General features: G+C 38.5%; 1 protein-coding gene across 1 annotated transcript; it reads left to right on the top strand.

The window, feature by feature from the left end:
- The first annotated feature begins 1,065 nt into the window (after positions 1–1,065).
- On the top strand, positions 1,066–15,718 carry LOC137168050 (NACHT, LRR and PYD domains-containing protein 12-like). Its single transcript, XM_067570488.1, is given in 11 exon segments — positions 1,066–1,581; positions 2,839–3,124; positions 3,215–3,319; positions 7,470–8,888; positions 8,891–9,338; positions 9,572–9,842; positions 10,000–10,091; positions 10,600–10,773; positions 11,013–11,186; positions 12,599–12,645; positions 14,040–15,718. Coding segments are annotated over 10 exon segments (3,570 nt in total). The 5' UTR covers positions 1,066–1,581; positions 2,839–2,847; the 3' UTR covers positions 14,603–15,718.
- The last annotated feature ends 506 nt before the right edge of the window (positions 15,719–16,224 follow it).

The raw sequence follows: 16,224 nt of genomic DNA, 5'->3' as shown, positions 1-16,224 counted from the left end.
CTTAGACATTAAAGGAAAAAAGCAAAGAATGGATAGGTTTACAATTTTTCAAGTGTGTCTTTCAAGTGTGCTTCAGCAGTCCGAATTAGTTATATACAGTGGATATCTGCCACATTTACAGTCTTTTTAGCATCAAATTTCTTCTTTGTGCTTCCTCGGACAGTGTTTCCATGTTGAGCTGTGGTGGAAGTAACCTATAGTAACATAAAGAGGGACACTAAAAAGACTAACGTTGATTTGACTTATTTGGACGGTTGAAGCTTCATATTAGCTACAGATAAACTTTTAAATACATTTTTGCACAAAAGGAGGACTTTAGTTTTTTACCCCCATCACTTACATTGTAAGTGCCTTATGAAGGGGTCCTCTAATGGTCAGTATGAATATGAGGAATGATTAAGGCAAGAAAATGTTTCAGTGTTAATTTGGGAACTTGACTATTGTTTTAAGAAAGACTTGAAAAATCATGAACTCGTCCTTTAAATGAGAATACAATCAGACATAGACTAATAGCCAATTAAAAAAAACACATTTTTATGTCATCATTCTCCATGTTTCTTCATGCATACATGAACATGACATTTTTTCATGGGAATGATGATATTTAGGCCTAAAACTGATACTGATGAATAAACATATATCTGATGATTATGTGTCTATACTGAAAGAATGTTTTGTTTTCTGAGCAGGTGGCAGAGCCTTCCAAGAGTTTGAGAAAGTCATCGATCTTACCAATCTTTTTTTGCAGCACATGAAGCTTATGGAGATTAGAAGGGTATGTATTAGTCCAAACAATATTATCATAAAAATATAAGGGATAATAAAATAGGGATAAATCATGGAATAATATAGAGTTAAATAAACAAGACACATTTATAAAACTTTGTAGTTTGCTGATCATCCCCAGTGCCTTCACAGTTATGTTACAAATAAATTCAATGTTTTTTTGCAGTAGAATTTCTCCTCAACCAAAATGACTCAGAAACAAGTGTAAGAAATTTCTCTTCTCTCTATGACACCCCAGCATAATTCCCAACATACCTCCTGCCCCTTCCAGCAAATATTGAAACATCTTTTAAAATCCTTTATTGCAAAAACATACAACTTATCAATCATTATATTTTAAGCAGTGATAACCTGTTTCTCTGCCTCTCCTCCTGAAGCTGTCCATGGTTCTGACATCTTTTATGACAGATGTCCTGTTCTGAACCAAGAATGGAAGAGAGGAGCACACTATGTATCAGCCATGTATTTACTATGAAAGTGTGTGAGGGATTTAGCTGAAGTTCTCCATCTAGTGGGAAAAAATAAAAACTACCTGATCTGTACACTTGTACACTCCTTCCCAGTAATGTACTGTTACCAGTAAGATTGACTAAAGACATACTAAGTATGTTTGGCAAGACTTGTTGACAGTATGTGAGGAAGTCATGAGGGGAGGCTTACGCATGACACACTGCCATTACAAGAGTGAAGTTTTGAGGATGTGACAGCAGCATCATACACACGACTGAGGGACAATCAGCAGCGTCTGTCAGTGCTTCCTGTATGGATGAAGAATGAAAATCTCTTCACTTGGATGTGAGTTCTCCATGTTTAATAAAGAAAATGTTGCCTTGTATTCTATAGATATAAGTAAGAATGACTTAAAAGTGTAGTTCTATATCTGAATATTCATTGGAGTTGTCCTGTGATTTGTGACTGCAGGGACAAGTGAACCTTCTTTGAGAACATTTAGTTATTGTTAGTGTTGCCAGAAGGCAACACACAGGCTAGACATGTTACGAATGTCTTGTGATGTGAAAAAATCCCAGAACTAGTCTGCATGTTTATATAATTTTGACTGAAGGGTATGTATGCCATTGCTGATACTTCAAGAGCAGAATACTACTGTTTCACCAAACTGTGCAACATTCAAACTTGCAACAAAAAAATCTGTATCACCATAATCAGACAGTTAAGGAAAGAGCAGGTGGTCTTGCTATTTTTTTTGCACTCAATAGTAGACAGTCAGAAGTGAAAACTTTCCATAGTACATTTTGTAGGAAAAAACAGTGGAAAAAAGACAAGACATTCTTTTATGTTGAAACTTGCTTAAAGATATGTGAATACGTATTACACATTGTGAAATCCATCTGTCTGACGGTTTAGTGGTGACTTAAGTTCCTGTTATTTTACTTCCCTATATTCAGCTTCAACATAAATAAACCACACACCAAGTAATGACATTTTTAAGGAACATACCAAAATTTATTTAATGCTCACTTACTACAAATCAAATCTTCTTTAAATGACTAGAGATCATCGTTCAGGGCAGTAGAGTATTCTAGAAAAGCATGTCTACTCATATTGGCTTCCTACAATGATGATACCCATTGTGATGTCCCGATAGTATCTGAATATGTTGGACTTTTACCACTGCATACCAGATCCAGAAAAACAAGACTAGTGGTTCTGTTAATCTGTACTTAGACTCAGCAGTGCTTTGATCTGACCTCTGCACGTTTACACTTCATCTTGCTACATGAAGGGCAAAATACTAGCTACATTAGCACTAACTTTGGCACTGGATGAGGTGCAGAATCATCTAATATGGACATAATTCCTAGGGATAGTGGGCTTGTTATAACTTAGTATAATCAAGCTAGCAGCTTTGCAGATACATCCTTAAGACATAGTTAGTAATAAAAGTTAGTAATTCCATAAATGTGTTAAAGTAATAAACATGATTCACATATTGAAAACACTGTTAGAACAACGTTGTGAGATGAGGTGAGATCAGATTCCCTTTTGATCATCTTGCTATTGGAGGTAAAAAAGATCCTCTGAAACTGCTAGGAACTAATAATGACGGCAGTTCCGGAGATACTCCTGGAAACACTGGATGATCTGGGAGATGAAGAGCTTAAGATCTTCAAGTGGTTCCTGCAGCAAGCTGAAATCCTAGAAGATTTCCCAGTCATCCGAAAGAGCTGTCTAGAGAAGGCTGACAGACTGGACACACTGGACCTGATAGTGCAGACCTACAGTGAACAGTCCGTGGAGGTGATCACAAAAGTATTGAAGAAGATCAACAGGAATGATCTGGTACAGAGTTTGTCCAGCATCATCTCAGGGCCCAAATGTAAGTTATCAAATCTGAGACATGACAAAAATAAAGTCCTGGTTTGTATAAAAAGTAGGTTTTAGGATGTTGACTCTCTTTCTCTCTCAGTGAATGTGCGTGGTGTTGCAGAGACTTCAGAGGGCAGGAAAACATCTTCCATTCAACCACAGGCTGCTTCTTGTCTTCACCCTCTTGCCAGCAGTCAGACTGAAGGTAAATCTCCTGTCCTCTTAATTATGTAAGTTAAGTGCTTATCTTGTCTTAAACATATCAAGGTTTAATTAAATAATTTGTCCTGGACACAGGTATTCATTTCTATATACCATGTGTGTCCAGTCCAGTAACATACATGAGGGGGGCAAAATATTAGGAACACTTTTCAATATAATGCACTCCAATACACCACCCACTACAACCTCAATAATAAACATAAAGTAGAATTATCACCTTTCTGATAATGTCAATAAAAACTGAAAATGTATAAGCTTCGTAAAAGTAGAATTTATGTCAGAGCTGTTGTTTTGGATTGCATCAGATTGCATAGGTGTTCCTAATAAAGTTGCCGGTGAGTGTATATACACTTAGTGAACTTACACTCCCTACACAAACAGATATAAATTAATTACATTTAAAATTTGGCATTTACATTTTATTAGATGTGTGTGTGTTTTGTGCATAAATGTCTGGCTACAGTCTGAGACTAATATTTATTAGAACAAATATCAACGCCAATATTTACATCTAAGTAATACATCTTTCTACAGATATAGATATTCTAATAATACAATACCAGATAGATATTTTTAATGTAGATTTTTAATGTCTTTAATATGCATATAATGCAGACAGTGACCCATCTGTACACAAATTTTTTTTTTTTTTAATTCTTTATTTAATTCTGTGCTAGGCATAAATGTATTTCTGCAGTCTGGAACATGGGCTGCTCCATTGTTTATTAGAAAAAGTACAACAAATTCCATGTACAACCCACAAATGGAATTCAGTAAGGCAAAAATGCTGCAAAACTGTGACAAATCAGTCAATCCCTGTCTTGACAGAAGAAACGTCAGTTGTGTCTCCAGCATTCAAATCTCCTACCTACTGTCTCTTAATACAATATCCTTATTAATGTATTTGTCCCCAGTTGTCCATTCAGTGCATGCAGTTGTACACTCCATGACCCAAACAATTACTGTCAAAATAATTTAATAATCCATTTACTCCAACATGCAGAACAATAATTCTTCCACCCAGAACATTTTGGCAGCACACTACTTGTATACATCCATGCTACACCACAGCTGTAGCATGTAGCTAACATTAGCTAACAAACGAAGACCACATGGAAGTGCATCATCATTACTCTGCAGAACACACAGCTAGGACCCCGGGCCAATCTGGTGCATGGATGTATTATAAGAGCTGGATACCGGACCAAAAATGGCGCCCATTCAGTCAAATAAGAATTGCTTGGCTGGCGCATATGCCAGAAAAAGTTTCTAGCTTCTGGGTTTGCTTCTGTGTTGTCCACTGAATATGCTCAGTAATGTTTCCTCTGCTGGCCCCACCTGGGGGTTCAGGCTTAGCCCATAGACTTTACATTGTGATGACGTCACAGATTTTTAAAAAGCTTTTCTTGGCTTGAGTAAAGTTTAAGACATATAAAACCTCCACGGATCAAAAGTTCATAACAGAAAGAGTCATAATTTACCTTGTTTGCAGCTCGAGGTGTCCTGTCAACAGGGGGATTTTTTGCTGCACTACCACAAGTGATCACTGGGAAAAATTGGCTACAAGCCTGAGTGGTGGAGCCCTGTCTAGCTCTTATAATACATCCATGATCTGGTACCTACACCGACAGCAGTTGAAAACATGAATAGTATGAGTAGGTGTCCACCTAAAAGCCAAATTCTCTAAAACTGAATGTTCAACACAGTATATATTCCTGTGTGTGGGGATTTTTTGGAACCAGCATCTAGTGACCGTCAATGGTATTGCACTTTAAGGTACTTCCGCATTGGCTTCAATTTCAAGCCTTGCTTGTTGCTGCTTGATCTTGGTCTTGCGGCAAGCAGAAATAGACTGAAGTACAGCAGCCCTCTTTATAAAGAGTGAAAAAATACTAGCCAATGCCTGCTTTAGCTCTTCCTTTACACCTTTCAGAGATCTGAAAACAGATAAATGAAAGTTACACTCTGCCGAATAGCTGCATCTGCTTTCCCTCCACATTATAGCCTGCAGCTGCATGCTGTAATGTTACCTCTACACCAATGGCTAAAATTGGAATTTAAACACTGAATAAGAGGGGGCTACTTACATATAATTCCAGGCAGACTCCATACACAACCGACCCCAACAAAGAATCAGCACTGCCAGCACAACAAGTTCAAACTGGTTCTGTTGGAGCAGGGTGGGTCATCAGGAACTTTGGATATAAGCGCAAGTTGAGTTATTGGACTCAACTTACTACAAAGTTTTCTAAACCTCAGTTTTGTAACACCTGTTACATAGCACATGTAAATGTATAAATTACACTTTTACTACTCATGCGCAAAGTTTTTTTTGTAGACAATTAAGTTGGAAAACAATCTACAGCCATATAATAATAACACCATTTCTTATAATTGCTTTGAATGGCTCACAAGTGATAATACATAATAACATAATACATCAAGGAATCATTAAGTAATGATCTACTGATGATTTTTTCATGAATATTTCATAATTAACTAAGCATTTATAAATGACTAACATATTTCAATCAGGAGAGACTTCGTAAGAGTGAACAATTATTTTATTGACAAGTGCCCAATAAGGATGAGAAATGTGAAAGTCTTTGGTTATTAGACCCCATCATGACATCATCATATATTAAAGGGGGTAGTGAAGCCGTAAGTAGAGTAGGATACCCCAGTGGAGTCTAGATACTGGTGATGGTGATGGATGAAGAGAACGCTGAGATCTTGATGGATGAGAAAATGAGCAGACTTCTGGTGATCTCAGACCCTGGTGCTGGAAGTGATGAAACTGGAGGTGAATGCGGAGGAGGAGGGTTGTGACAATTCACACTGAAATGACAGCTGGCAGCAACAGGCAGGAGAACAGATTTAAAGTCTAATAGCAAAGATATGATTGGCTGCTGAAGATCGTGGGAAAATCTGGTTGGTTTAACTAAAACTAGTCTAATAGCAAAGATATGATTGGCTGATTAATCCCAAAATGATTTAAAAGAGAGTGTGGGAAAATAGAGAGAGAGGAATGAGAATGAATAGTCCTCCTGATTGAACTTGTGCTAAGCTTCATTTGTAATATGTTAAAATAGATACACTAACAGATGTTCCAGCTCAACAATCTTCTGGTTGAGGCAGACATAGCTATCACAGCCAGATGGGGAGGTAAGTGGAGGCATATTCATCCAGGTTGAAGCAGTAGCTGGGGAGACAGGAAAACAGCAATCACTAGTACAGGGGTCCTATGTCGGTATATTGCAGCCACTGCCAGTATCGGCATTGTAGACAGGAGACAGAATCCAGCACTTAGACGCAGGGGCTCTGACCCAGAGTCCACAGTGTTGATATGGTTTCAGCAGAGGTGACCCACAAAAAGGGAGATTAACAAAACAAAACAAATATGTTCTCAGTCTTGCTTGATAGTTTTTAATGTGATGACTCAGAACTAAGAAAAATCACATATCTGTGAGTATATCAGGGTGATCAAATCAAGAAATTTTGTTGAAAACTGAATAATCCACTGATTTTTCCTGAGAGTGAGCATACAAGCAACCTGCCAGCTGTCAACCGGAACCAGAAAGGAGAATTATTATGTTTCTGGGTGGAAGGATAAACTATTGTTCATTGGTACCAGCCCCTCTAAAGTAAGTGTAGCTGTTGGTAGGTATGGTAGATGTATTTTTCAACTTTGGAGAGAGGCTAGCACTTTCCCTCTGCTTATAGTCTTTGTGTTTAGCTTGACTAATCACCTCCGTACTTAACTGACAGATATGAGAGTGGTATCAATCTAATCATCTGACTCTTGGAAAGAAATCAAAAAAAATGATTTTCCCAAAATGTTAAACTATTCGTTTAGGTAAGAGTGGTACTTCATAAGAAAATAGCAAAAACTGTTTAAAAATGGGTTGTGAAGCTGCACCTGAGTCTGGATCTGCACCAAAAGCTTTTCAATGACTCCTTAGCCTATGGCCTAACTTCTCATCAGAGTTTTAGAGCTAACTGCAAACAGCACCAAATATACGACCTACATGGGGGAGGTAACGCTGTCACATATGAAATGAAAGATATGAATCTGTTTGTGGATATACAGCTTTGATACGTTGTTTTCTTCCATGTTCATTTGTCCCACATAGATTTGCTGGAGCTAGAACCTGACCCTCCAGAACCCATTGGATCATACCAGCGTACACTCCAATCACACCTCCAGAACAGGTTTATGTGTGCACAAGAAGGGTGGACAGAAAGGGTGGATAAAAAACACCTAGATGACATCTACATAGTGCTCTACATCACATATGGGAGCTTTGTGAACATCACCAGGCAGCATGAGGTCAGGCACATTGAGATGGCATCAAAAGAACCAGGGGTAACAGAGAAAGTAGTCCAACCCAATGATATCTTGAAACATCCTTCTGGAAAAAACACACCGGTACGAACAGTCCTGACCAGTGGGATTGCTGGAATTGGCAAAACATTCCTTGTACACAAGTTCATCCTGGACTGGGCTGAAGGAAGAGCCAATCAAGATGTGCATCTCACATTCCCCTTCACCTTCCGCCAGCTGAATTTACTGAAGGGGAGAAGGTTTCGTTTTGCAGAGCTCATTCACAAATGTATCAGGGAAACTAGAGATATCAAGGAGGAGGATCTTAATGACATTTTCACAAAATTACAGGCTTCAGGAAACACCAACTATGACAAAAGTAAATTCAAACTTCTGTTTGTGTTTGATGGGCTGGATGAAAATCGCCTTCACCTCAACTTCACTAGTGACCACACTCCAATTATTGATGTGACACAGTCAATTGGAGTAGAAGTCCTGTTGACGAGCCTTATCAAGGGGGATCTGCTTCCTTCTGCTCGCCTCTGGATAACCACTCGACCGGCGGCGGCCAATCAGATCCCTCTTGACTTTGTGGACGTCATGACAGAGGTCAGAGGGTTCACTGACCTACAGAAGGAGGAGTACTTCAGGAAGAGATTCAGAGATGAGCAGATGGTCAACAGAATCATTTCCCACATCAAGACATCACGAAGCCTCCACATCATGTGCCACATCCCGGTCTTCTGCTGGATCACTGCTACAGTTCTGGAGGACATTTTGAAAACCAGTGAGGGAGGAGAACTACCCAACACTCTGACTGAGTTGTACACAGAGTTCTTGATGTTTCAGATCAGACAGACAAAAGAGAAGTATGGCACAGAGAAGAGCATTCAGTACATTCAATCACTTGCAAAACTGGCTTTTTACCAACTGGAAAAGGGGAACTTGATTTTCTATGAAAAAGATCTCAAAGAGAGTGGTATTGATTTAAATGAAGCCTCAGTGTACTCAGGAGTGTTCACACAGATCTTTAAAAAGGAGCGCAGATGGAAGAAGGACAAGGATGAGGATAGGATGTTCAGTTTTGTCCATCTGAGCATTCAGGAGTTTTTGGCTGCTGTTTATGTGGTGCAGTCACTCATTAACAGAAACAAAAATGTGATGGCGCTACAACAACTCAAGTTCCAAAGTGTGCAGATGCTTTTCAGCAAACCATCTGTAGCAGAGGTCCAAGAATGGCTATTGACAGGGCCCTACAGAGTCTGGATGGACACCTGGACTTGTTCCTCCGCTTCCTTCTGGGTCTCTCCCTGGAGACCAATCAGAAAAGCCTACAGGGCCTGCTGAAACATACAATAAGTTCTACAGAGGCCAATCAGGAAACAGTGCAGTACATCAAGGAAAAGATCCGAAAGAATCTGTCTCCAGAAAGATGCATCAACCTGTTCCACTGTCTGAATGAGCTAAATGATCATTCTCTAGTGGAGGAGATCCAACAGTACCTGAATTCAGGAAGTCTCTATGCAGACAAACTCTCTCCTGCTCAGTGGTCAGCTCTAGCTTTCATCCTACTGTCATCAGAAAAAGACCTGGGTGTGTTTGACCTTAGGAAGGACTCTGTTTCAGAGGAAGGTCTCCTGAGGCTGCTGCCAGTGGTCAAGGCCTCTACTGTATTCTTGTAGGTCTATAGATAATATTATATATATTATATATGTTATATGACTGTATGTAAAGAATTTCTAACAGAAGAGATTGATCTTCCAAATTTATTTGATCATTTTTTTAGCTTATAAAGTCTAAAAGCAAAAATAGCACTGCACACAATACTGCTTGAGTCACAGTTACAGTTGGCCTTGGCCAGTTAATTGTAGTTTGTGGCTAATGTTATATTTGTTACAAACTCCTCTTCAGCTTGAGTGGCTGTAACCTGTCAGAGAGAGGCTGTGAAGCTTTGGCCTCAGTTCTCAGCTTGCAGTCCTCCAGTCTGAGAGAGCTGGATCTAAGTAACAACACCCTGCAGGTTTCAGGAGTGAAGCAACTCTGTGCTGGATTGGAGAGTCCACACTGTAGACTGGAAACTGTCAGGTCACTTCACTTTAATTTTACAACAATTTGAAATTTGTAATTCACCACAACATGTTTTATGTTTGTGCCCTGCATTAATCTATTTTGTTGTAATATAGCAAAGAATACTGTATGTAATTGTATGTATATATTTGTGTGTCTGCCCATATAAATGAAGGGATTTGATATTAAGCTTATTGTGAGCAAATTTAATTTCTGATCCCTATTCAGATTGAGTGGCTGTAAACTGCTCACAGTCCTCCAGTATGAGAGAGCTGGACCTTAGTAACAATGACCTGCAGGATGCAGGAGTTAAACTGTTATGTGCTGGACTGGAGAGTCCACACTCTACACTGGAAACTCTCAGGTCAACATCAATGAAATTTCAGTTTAGCTCTCTTTTAAATCATTTTGGGATTCTTAAAATATGTTATAAGGTGTGATGGTCAAGGAGGGATGTGAGAGAACTAAATGCCCATGTCTTTAAAATTCCATTCCCCAGTTTGTAGCAGAGGCTTTCATATGAGTATGAGGCACAAGAGATTATTGAAGAGTTAATGTATATTAATGTGAACTGATAAATATGCTCTTAGATTTACACTTGTTTGATAATGACATGTAAACCTGCAGGTATATAATACAATTTCACTAAAAACATGTATTGTAAGAGAAATTTTTTCTCCAGTTTGCAGACATGCACTGATAAACATATAATAAAACAGGAGAAAATACATAACTCTTCTGCCAGTTGAAAAAAGGTCTTTTTTGGCCATGGCAGCAGTTACAGTATGAGTGAAACAAAATTTTATATGTGCATATCACTCTTCTCAAATTCTGTATTTAGTCTAACTTGCTTTTTCATTCAAATTCTTCAGGTTGAATATGTGTAACCTGTCAGAGAGAAGCTGTGAAGCTCTGACCTCAGTTCTCAGCTTGCAGTCCTCCCGTCTGAGAGAGGTGGATCTGAGTAACAATGACCTGCAGCATTCAGGAGTGAAAATGCTCTCCTCTGGACTGGCATGTCCACACTTTAGACTGAGAATTCTCAGGTCAGGAATGATTGTTTTGATTAACAGGTAACCATTTAAATCGTCCTTGCTGTCTCCAGTGTTGAGACCTAAATTACCAAAAGACAGTTTTGAAGATTTTGACGCAAGCTTATTCAAAAACTGTCAAGCTGACCACATAACAGCAGAGAGACGATTATGGGTACAACAGCTGCAATTGGTTTTTCTAAAACATCCCCAGCTTTTTTGTGTGTGTCTCTCTCTCTCATGTGTGCATGTAGGTTATCTGGCTGTCTGGTCACCGAGGAAAGCTGTGCTTCTCTGGCCTCAGCTCTGAGCTCCAACCCCTCCCATCTGAGAGAGCTGGATCTGAGCTACAATCATCTAGGAGAGTCTGGGGTGACACTGCTCTCTGCTGGTCTGGATGATCCACAGTGGACACTGGACACTCTCTGGTATGTAGACAGGGGTGGAGCTAGACTCTCACTACAGCAGGGGGCAGAACATTCTCAAGGGGCCCTTCTGATAAAGTCATCTTAAAATTCACAACTGTAAAATAGCTGATATACCCTCTCCTATCCTATCCATAATCACATATTGTCAGTTATTGAGCCAAGCAAGCCTATGGTATGTTTAAGAAAACATACAGTGAAGCCACGTTATCAGACAAGCTTGTTCTAAAGAATAAAAAAGAAAAGAGGTTGCCAGCCAATTTCAAATGTTTCATCACAGAGAACAGCACACAGTGCTCTATGTGCATCAATTAAGGAACGGTTCAGCACCACCGCCGATAGACAGTGACAGGCCAGGTGCACTGTCTCAGTATGATGTCCTTCTTACATGGGAATAACATAAACATAAAATAGACACAGCAGCCTACAACACTACAAGGCCTATTCAAACATAAAATACACACAGCGGTCTACCACACTACATGGCCTATTGAAACATAAAATACACAGAGCGGTCTACAACACTACAAGGCCTATTCAAATACAAAGTAGACAGTCGACAACACCACAGGCAGTGACACAGACAAGTGCTGAGATGCGGTAAGTATGGAGATAAACAACAGATTAATCTAACATTCTGACTGATTTCTTCATAACCAAAACTTAACTTAATAAAGACTAATTATGGATGTTTCACCAACCAATTGCTGTCTCTGCTCAGTCTATAATTTGGTGTAGTCCATTTGTGTATTCCACCATCCTCCATAGAACAATATAATCCACAAAGGTTAACAAACTTTGTGCATATCACAGACCCTTTATAAAACTTCACCTTCCTCTTTTTCATGTCAAACCTGCCAACCACTTTGTCATATTTATGTCCCGTTTAACACACAGAAAAGTGAGGTTGATAGTTTGGCCTCATCCATGCACAAATGCAAATGGCTCTTACTGAACCTCAGACGGCTGAAACTTTGTCTTGCAAGTTTCATTTTGGCTAATGTTTTCAGCAAAGTTAATCATAAACTTTGAATCACTGATTTTGCAGTCTTCACTCTCTGTGGAGTCAACAAGCAGAAATACGGACAGCACCACTCTGCCATTGAAACCCACATTGTGGTCAGAGGGGGGATTACATTCGTAGTGATAAGAACTATCATAGAGAATGAATAGAAAAAGTTAAGAGAGTTAGTTACTATTTCTGCTGTACCTGTGCTTTGTCCCCAGCGGGGCCCCTACTGAGCGTTGACCGTGAGGTGGCTACCTCCTCTGCCCCTGCAGTTGCTCCACTTATGTATGTAGAGCATAATGGCTGGTAGAAGGCTGGAATCTCATACTGTTTCATATTTCAGGATTATGAGTGATATTGCTTGTAAAAAGAAAATATAATAGTCTGATTTTGTGTATTCCTCTAGTGTCGACCATGCTGGAACGCGCTGGTTGAAATCTGGACTGAGGAAGTGTAAGTGTGTATTCACTTTGATTCATGAATGTAGAAAAAACAATCATAACGTAACAAAGTTTTGCATGACTTTGTATGTATTTGGCCCTTGTACGATACCTTTGGGAAGCAGGACTGTCTGTTAGGGCTGTCACTTTTTATTTGAAATTCGAATGTGGGAAGAAATAAAATATTCAATCTGTAATGATTGGTTCGAATTCAAAGTTTACAGTGTATAAGTGCAACAGGCTCTGTCTTCTACTTTAGTTCTAAAAATGCACTGTCTGTCTGGGTATTTTTACATTCCTTTTTTTTTTAAATTTTAATTCCATTTCTGAAATAGCTTTTTAGTATTTTTTATAATATGAAAATAGCCAGGTAATTTTCCTGAAATAAAAGTCACTTTTTTTAAAACTTATTTTTGTATTTGTTTGGTTCATTTAGGATTTGTATTTATCTTGCATATATATGTATGTGAACGCAAGTATAGGTATTAGAGTATTTTTATTATTATTATTATTTTACATTCATTGTCTTATTGCTTGTAATATAATTCATATTGCCATTAGCTGTATTGTTCTTTGAAGACTTTCAGATGAGGGAGAGGACGGTAAGGAGGGAGATAAGATGAACATGGGAGGGCTCTCAGAGGAAAACATTCTTACTGTGCTATGATACTGTTAAGTATTCATGTCATACTTTCAATCAAGATATTGTAAAAAGCCACTATTTTTGACAAACTGGAATAAATTGTTTAACAGCATAGGCCTACCTGGCCTGATATCTGCAGTCAGACCTTCTCTGGTGCTGACAGGTGTCTGTCAGTCACACTTTGTCTCCTTAACTTCTGTATCCACGGTACACATCCAGCTCAGGTTTTTGGGAACTATGTCCCAATGTTGTCCTGTTACCTTTATACAATATCTGATAGCTGACATATGTTCTTTGGTTACTAGTTTCAAATTACAGTCCCTACCAAACATGACGTGAGCAGCAAATATGACTTTTGTTACCCCATCAACCTTCTCCAGCTTTCCCGAGGGGAACTTTTTGCTCCCAGGCCAGCAGGATTATGTAATTCCTCAAGCAAATATTATTGTATGAGTCTGTTTTGCCAGTATTTTTATATGAACACAATCAAAATTCACAATTGTAAAAACAAATTAGAAGTCTGCACACATCTCATAAATGAGACATGGAGCTTACTCATTCAGTTTTTCAAACTAATTTTTAAAAAATCAGGAACATTTGTGAGGCCTGAGCATTGAATTAAGATAAATACAGATAAAAATGAAATTAATTTGAATTAATTATGTATTTGTTCTCATTTGTTAGATTTTTTGGAAAAGTGACAAAAACAAAAATGCTGTTAGATCAGTACCTGCATCTGAATAATTTCTTGTTCTCCCCATCAGATGCTTGTGAACTCACCCTGGACCCAAACACAGCGCACAGATACCTCTCTCTGTCTGAGGACAAGACAACAGTGACTCTGGTGAGAGAGGAGCAGTCTTACCCTCATCACCCAGAGAGATTCCTCCACTGGAAGCAGCTGCTGTGCACAAATGGTCTGACTGGCCGCTGCTACTGGGAGGTGGAGAGGAAAGGGTGGGTGTCTGTGGGAGTGACTTACAGGGGAATCAGAAGGAGAGGAGAAGCTACAGACTGTTGCCTCGGGCTCAGTGACAGGTCTTGGAGTTTGTGCTGCTCTCGTGACCGTTACTCTGCCTTTAACAATAACAGAATGACAGCCATAAATACTCCCACCTCTGATCCTGACAGAGTGGCAGTGTATCTGGACTGGCCTGCTGGCATTGTGTCCTTCTACAGAGTCTCCTCTGACACACTGAACCACCTACACACCTTTCAATCCACATTCACTGAACCCCTCTACCCTGCATTTGGGTTTGAGTATCTGATTAGGTTTAACTCCTCTGTGTCTCTGTGTCAGATGGAAGAGGAAGAATCGCCTCCGTAGACTCACACTTCTGCTGCAACAAGACAGTACAAGATCACACATTTAACAAATATGCATTTTGAGTTTTGGATATAAGTCTTTGGATTATCATGTAATTGTTTAGTCAGTGTGAATTGTGCCTTATGCAAGAACATTTTCGTCTTCTTCTCTGACTTTATTCTGTGAGGATTGTTCATACAAGTATTCCACATTGGATTCAACAAATTCTTTTAACTGCACAAACTTGTCATAAATCTCTCGTTTCAGCCTGATGAATGTCACCTGTTCACGAGGAGGTGCAAGTTCATGAGATTTCATCTGTAGGATAATTGATGCAGATGACTAGTCCAGCTCTGTTTGTGGGTTTTCTTCACAAAAATGGTCAAATAAGTGTTTTTGCCCTGTATACATAGACAGTCTCTGCATAACTCGTACGATAGTTCTGGATCACCTGTAAATTTTGTTGGTACCTAAAAGAAAATTCTAAGTACACCACAAGATGCCACTGGTTCTCTTAACTCATTTTTACATGCCACAAAAAATAATTTCATTTGAGTGCTTCTAGCATGAGGCCTAACGTCTACATGTACTCAGGGTGAGGGTTGTAACATACTGTAACTTGTAACATAACTTGTACAAGAATATGGACAATTTGAAAATAAAATGACTCAAGTTGTTGTGTTTGTATACAACTGATAGATTAAAATATCTTTCTTATGAACCATGGTATTTGGCGTCTTTTATAAATGTCAAAACAAAAAAAATTGACTCCTGCACACTGCCAGAACCTATAATGAATTTATTATATAGCTACATTTTGGTCAAGCAATTGCCTTGACCGAAACATTGCTGTAGTGTGTGTGTGAAAAAAACTAGTAAACCATAACAATGTACCTAACATAGTTGATGGTCAAATATGCCTGATTATAGATGAAATATTGAAAAAAAAATGAGAGAACACTCACTACAATGTGTTCAAAATGTCTGCCACTGAGGAAAATGATGCTGGTTACATGGTTTTGGGACAAGTAAAATTTTTTAAATTGCAGGGGCGTGTTCTGTTAGTAACATAGTTGACAGAACTTTTGCGGACATCAATCAACTAAACCATTTACTTCATTTAAATGTGAAACTCAATTTAAAAAGTACTATTTTTCTTTAGTATTTAGAATTTTGAAATAAATAAAAATTAGATAATGTTGACTTTAATGTTATTTATTCATTATTTTGAAACCAAGAGCCACTCAACTGAAATTTCAAGCTAAATGAAACATAGTGTACACAGAATGTTTGTGTAATATTATAATATGCTTTCCCTTATAGATAAAATATATGTTTGAAGAAAATAGTAAAATTATAATTATCATCAATGGACATTAAATGTACCCCTAGTTGTAGAATGATTCAGCTATTTAATAAATTCACCACAAGTGCTGACAGTGCACAGGTTTTGATTTTTTGTTTTGTGCTGGTGCTTTGTCTCCTATGCTCCTGTCTATTTGTATGTGTGCACACTGTTTTTTTAAATCTCAACCTAAGCTATTTCAGTTTTAAAATTTTGTTACACATAATTATAAGAAAAAGAAGACAGCTGGCTGTGTTTTTCTTATTTTCAGAGAGATGAGAACTCCAGCAACACTTGT

The sequence above is a fragment of the Thunnus thynnus genome, chromosome 17 (assembly GCF_963924715.1).
Source record: "Thunnus thynnus chromosome 17, fThuThy2.1, whole genome shotgun sequence".
NCBI lineage: Eukaryota > Metazoa > Chordata > Actinopteri > Scombriformes > Scombridae > Thunnus > Thunnus thynnus.
This window is presented reverse-complemented; position numbering and strand designations above follow the sequence as displayed.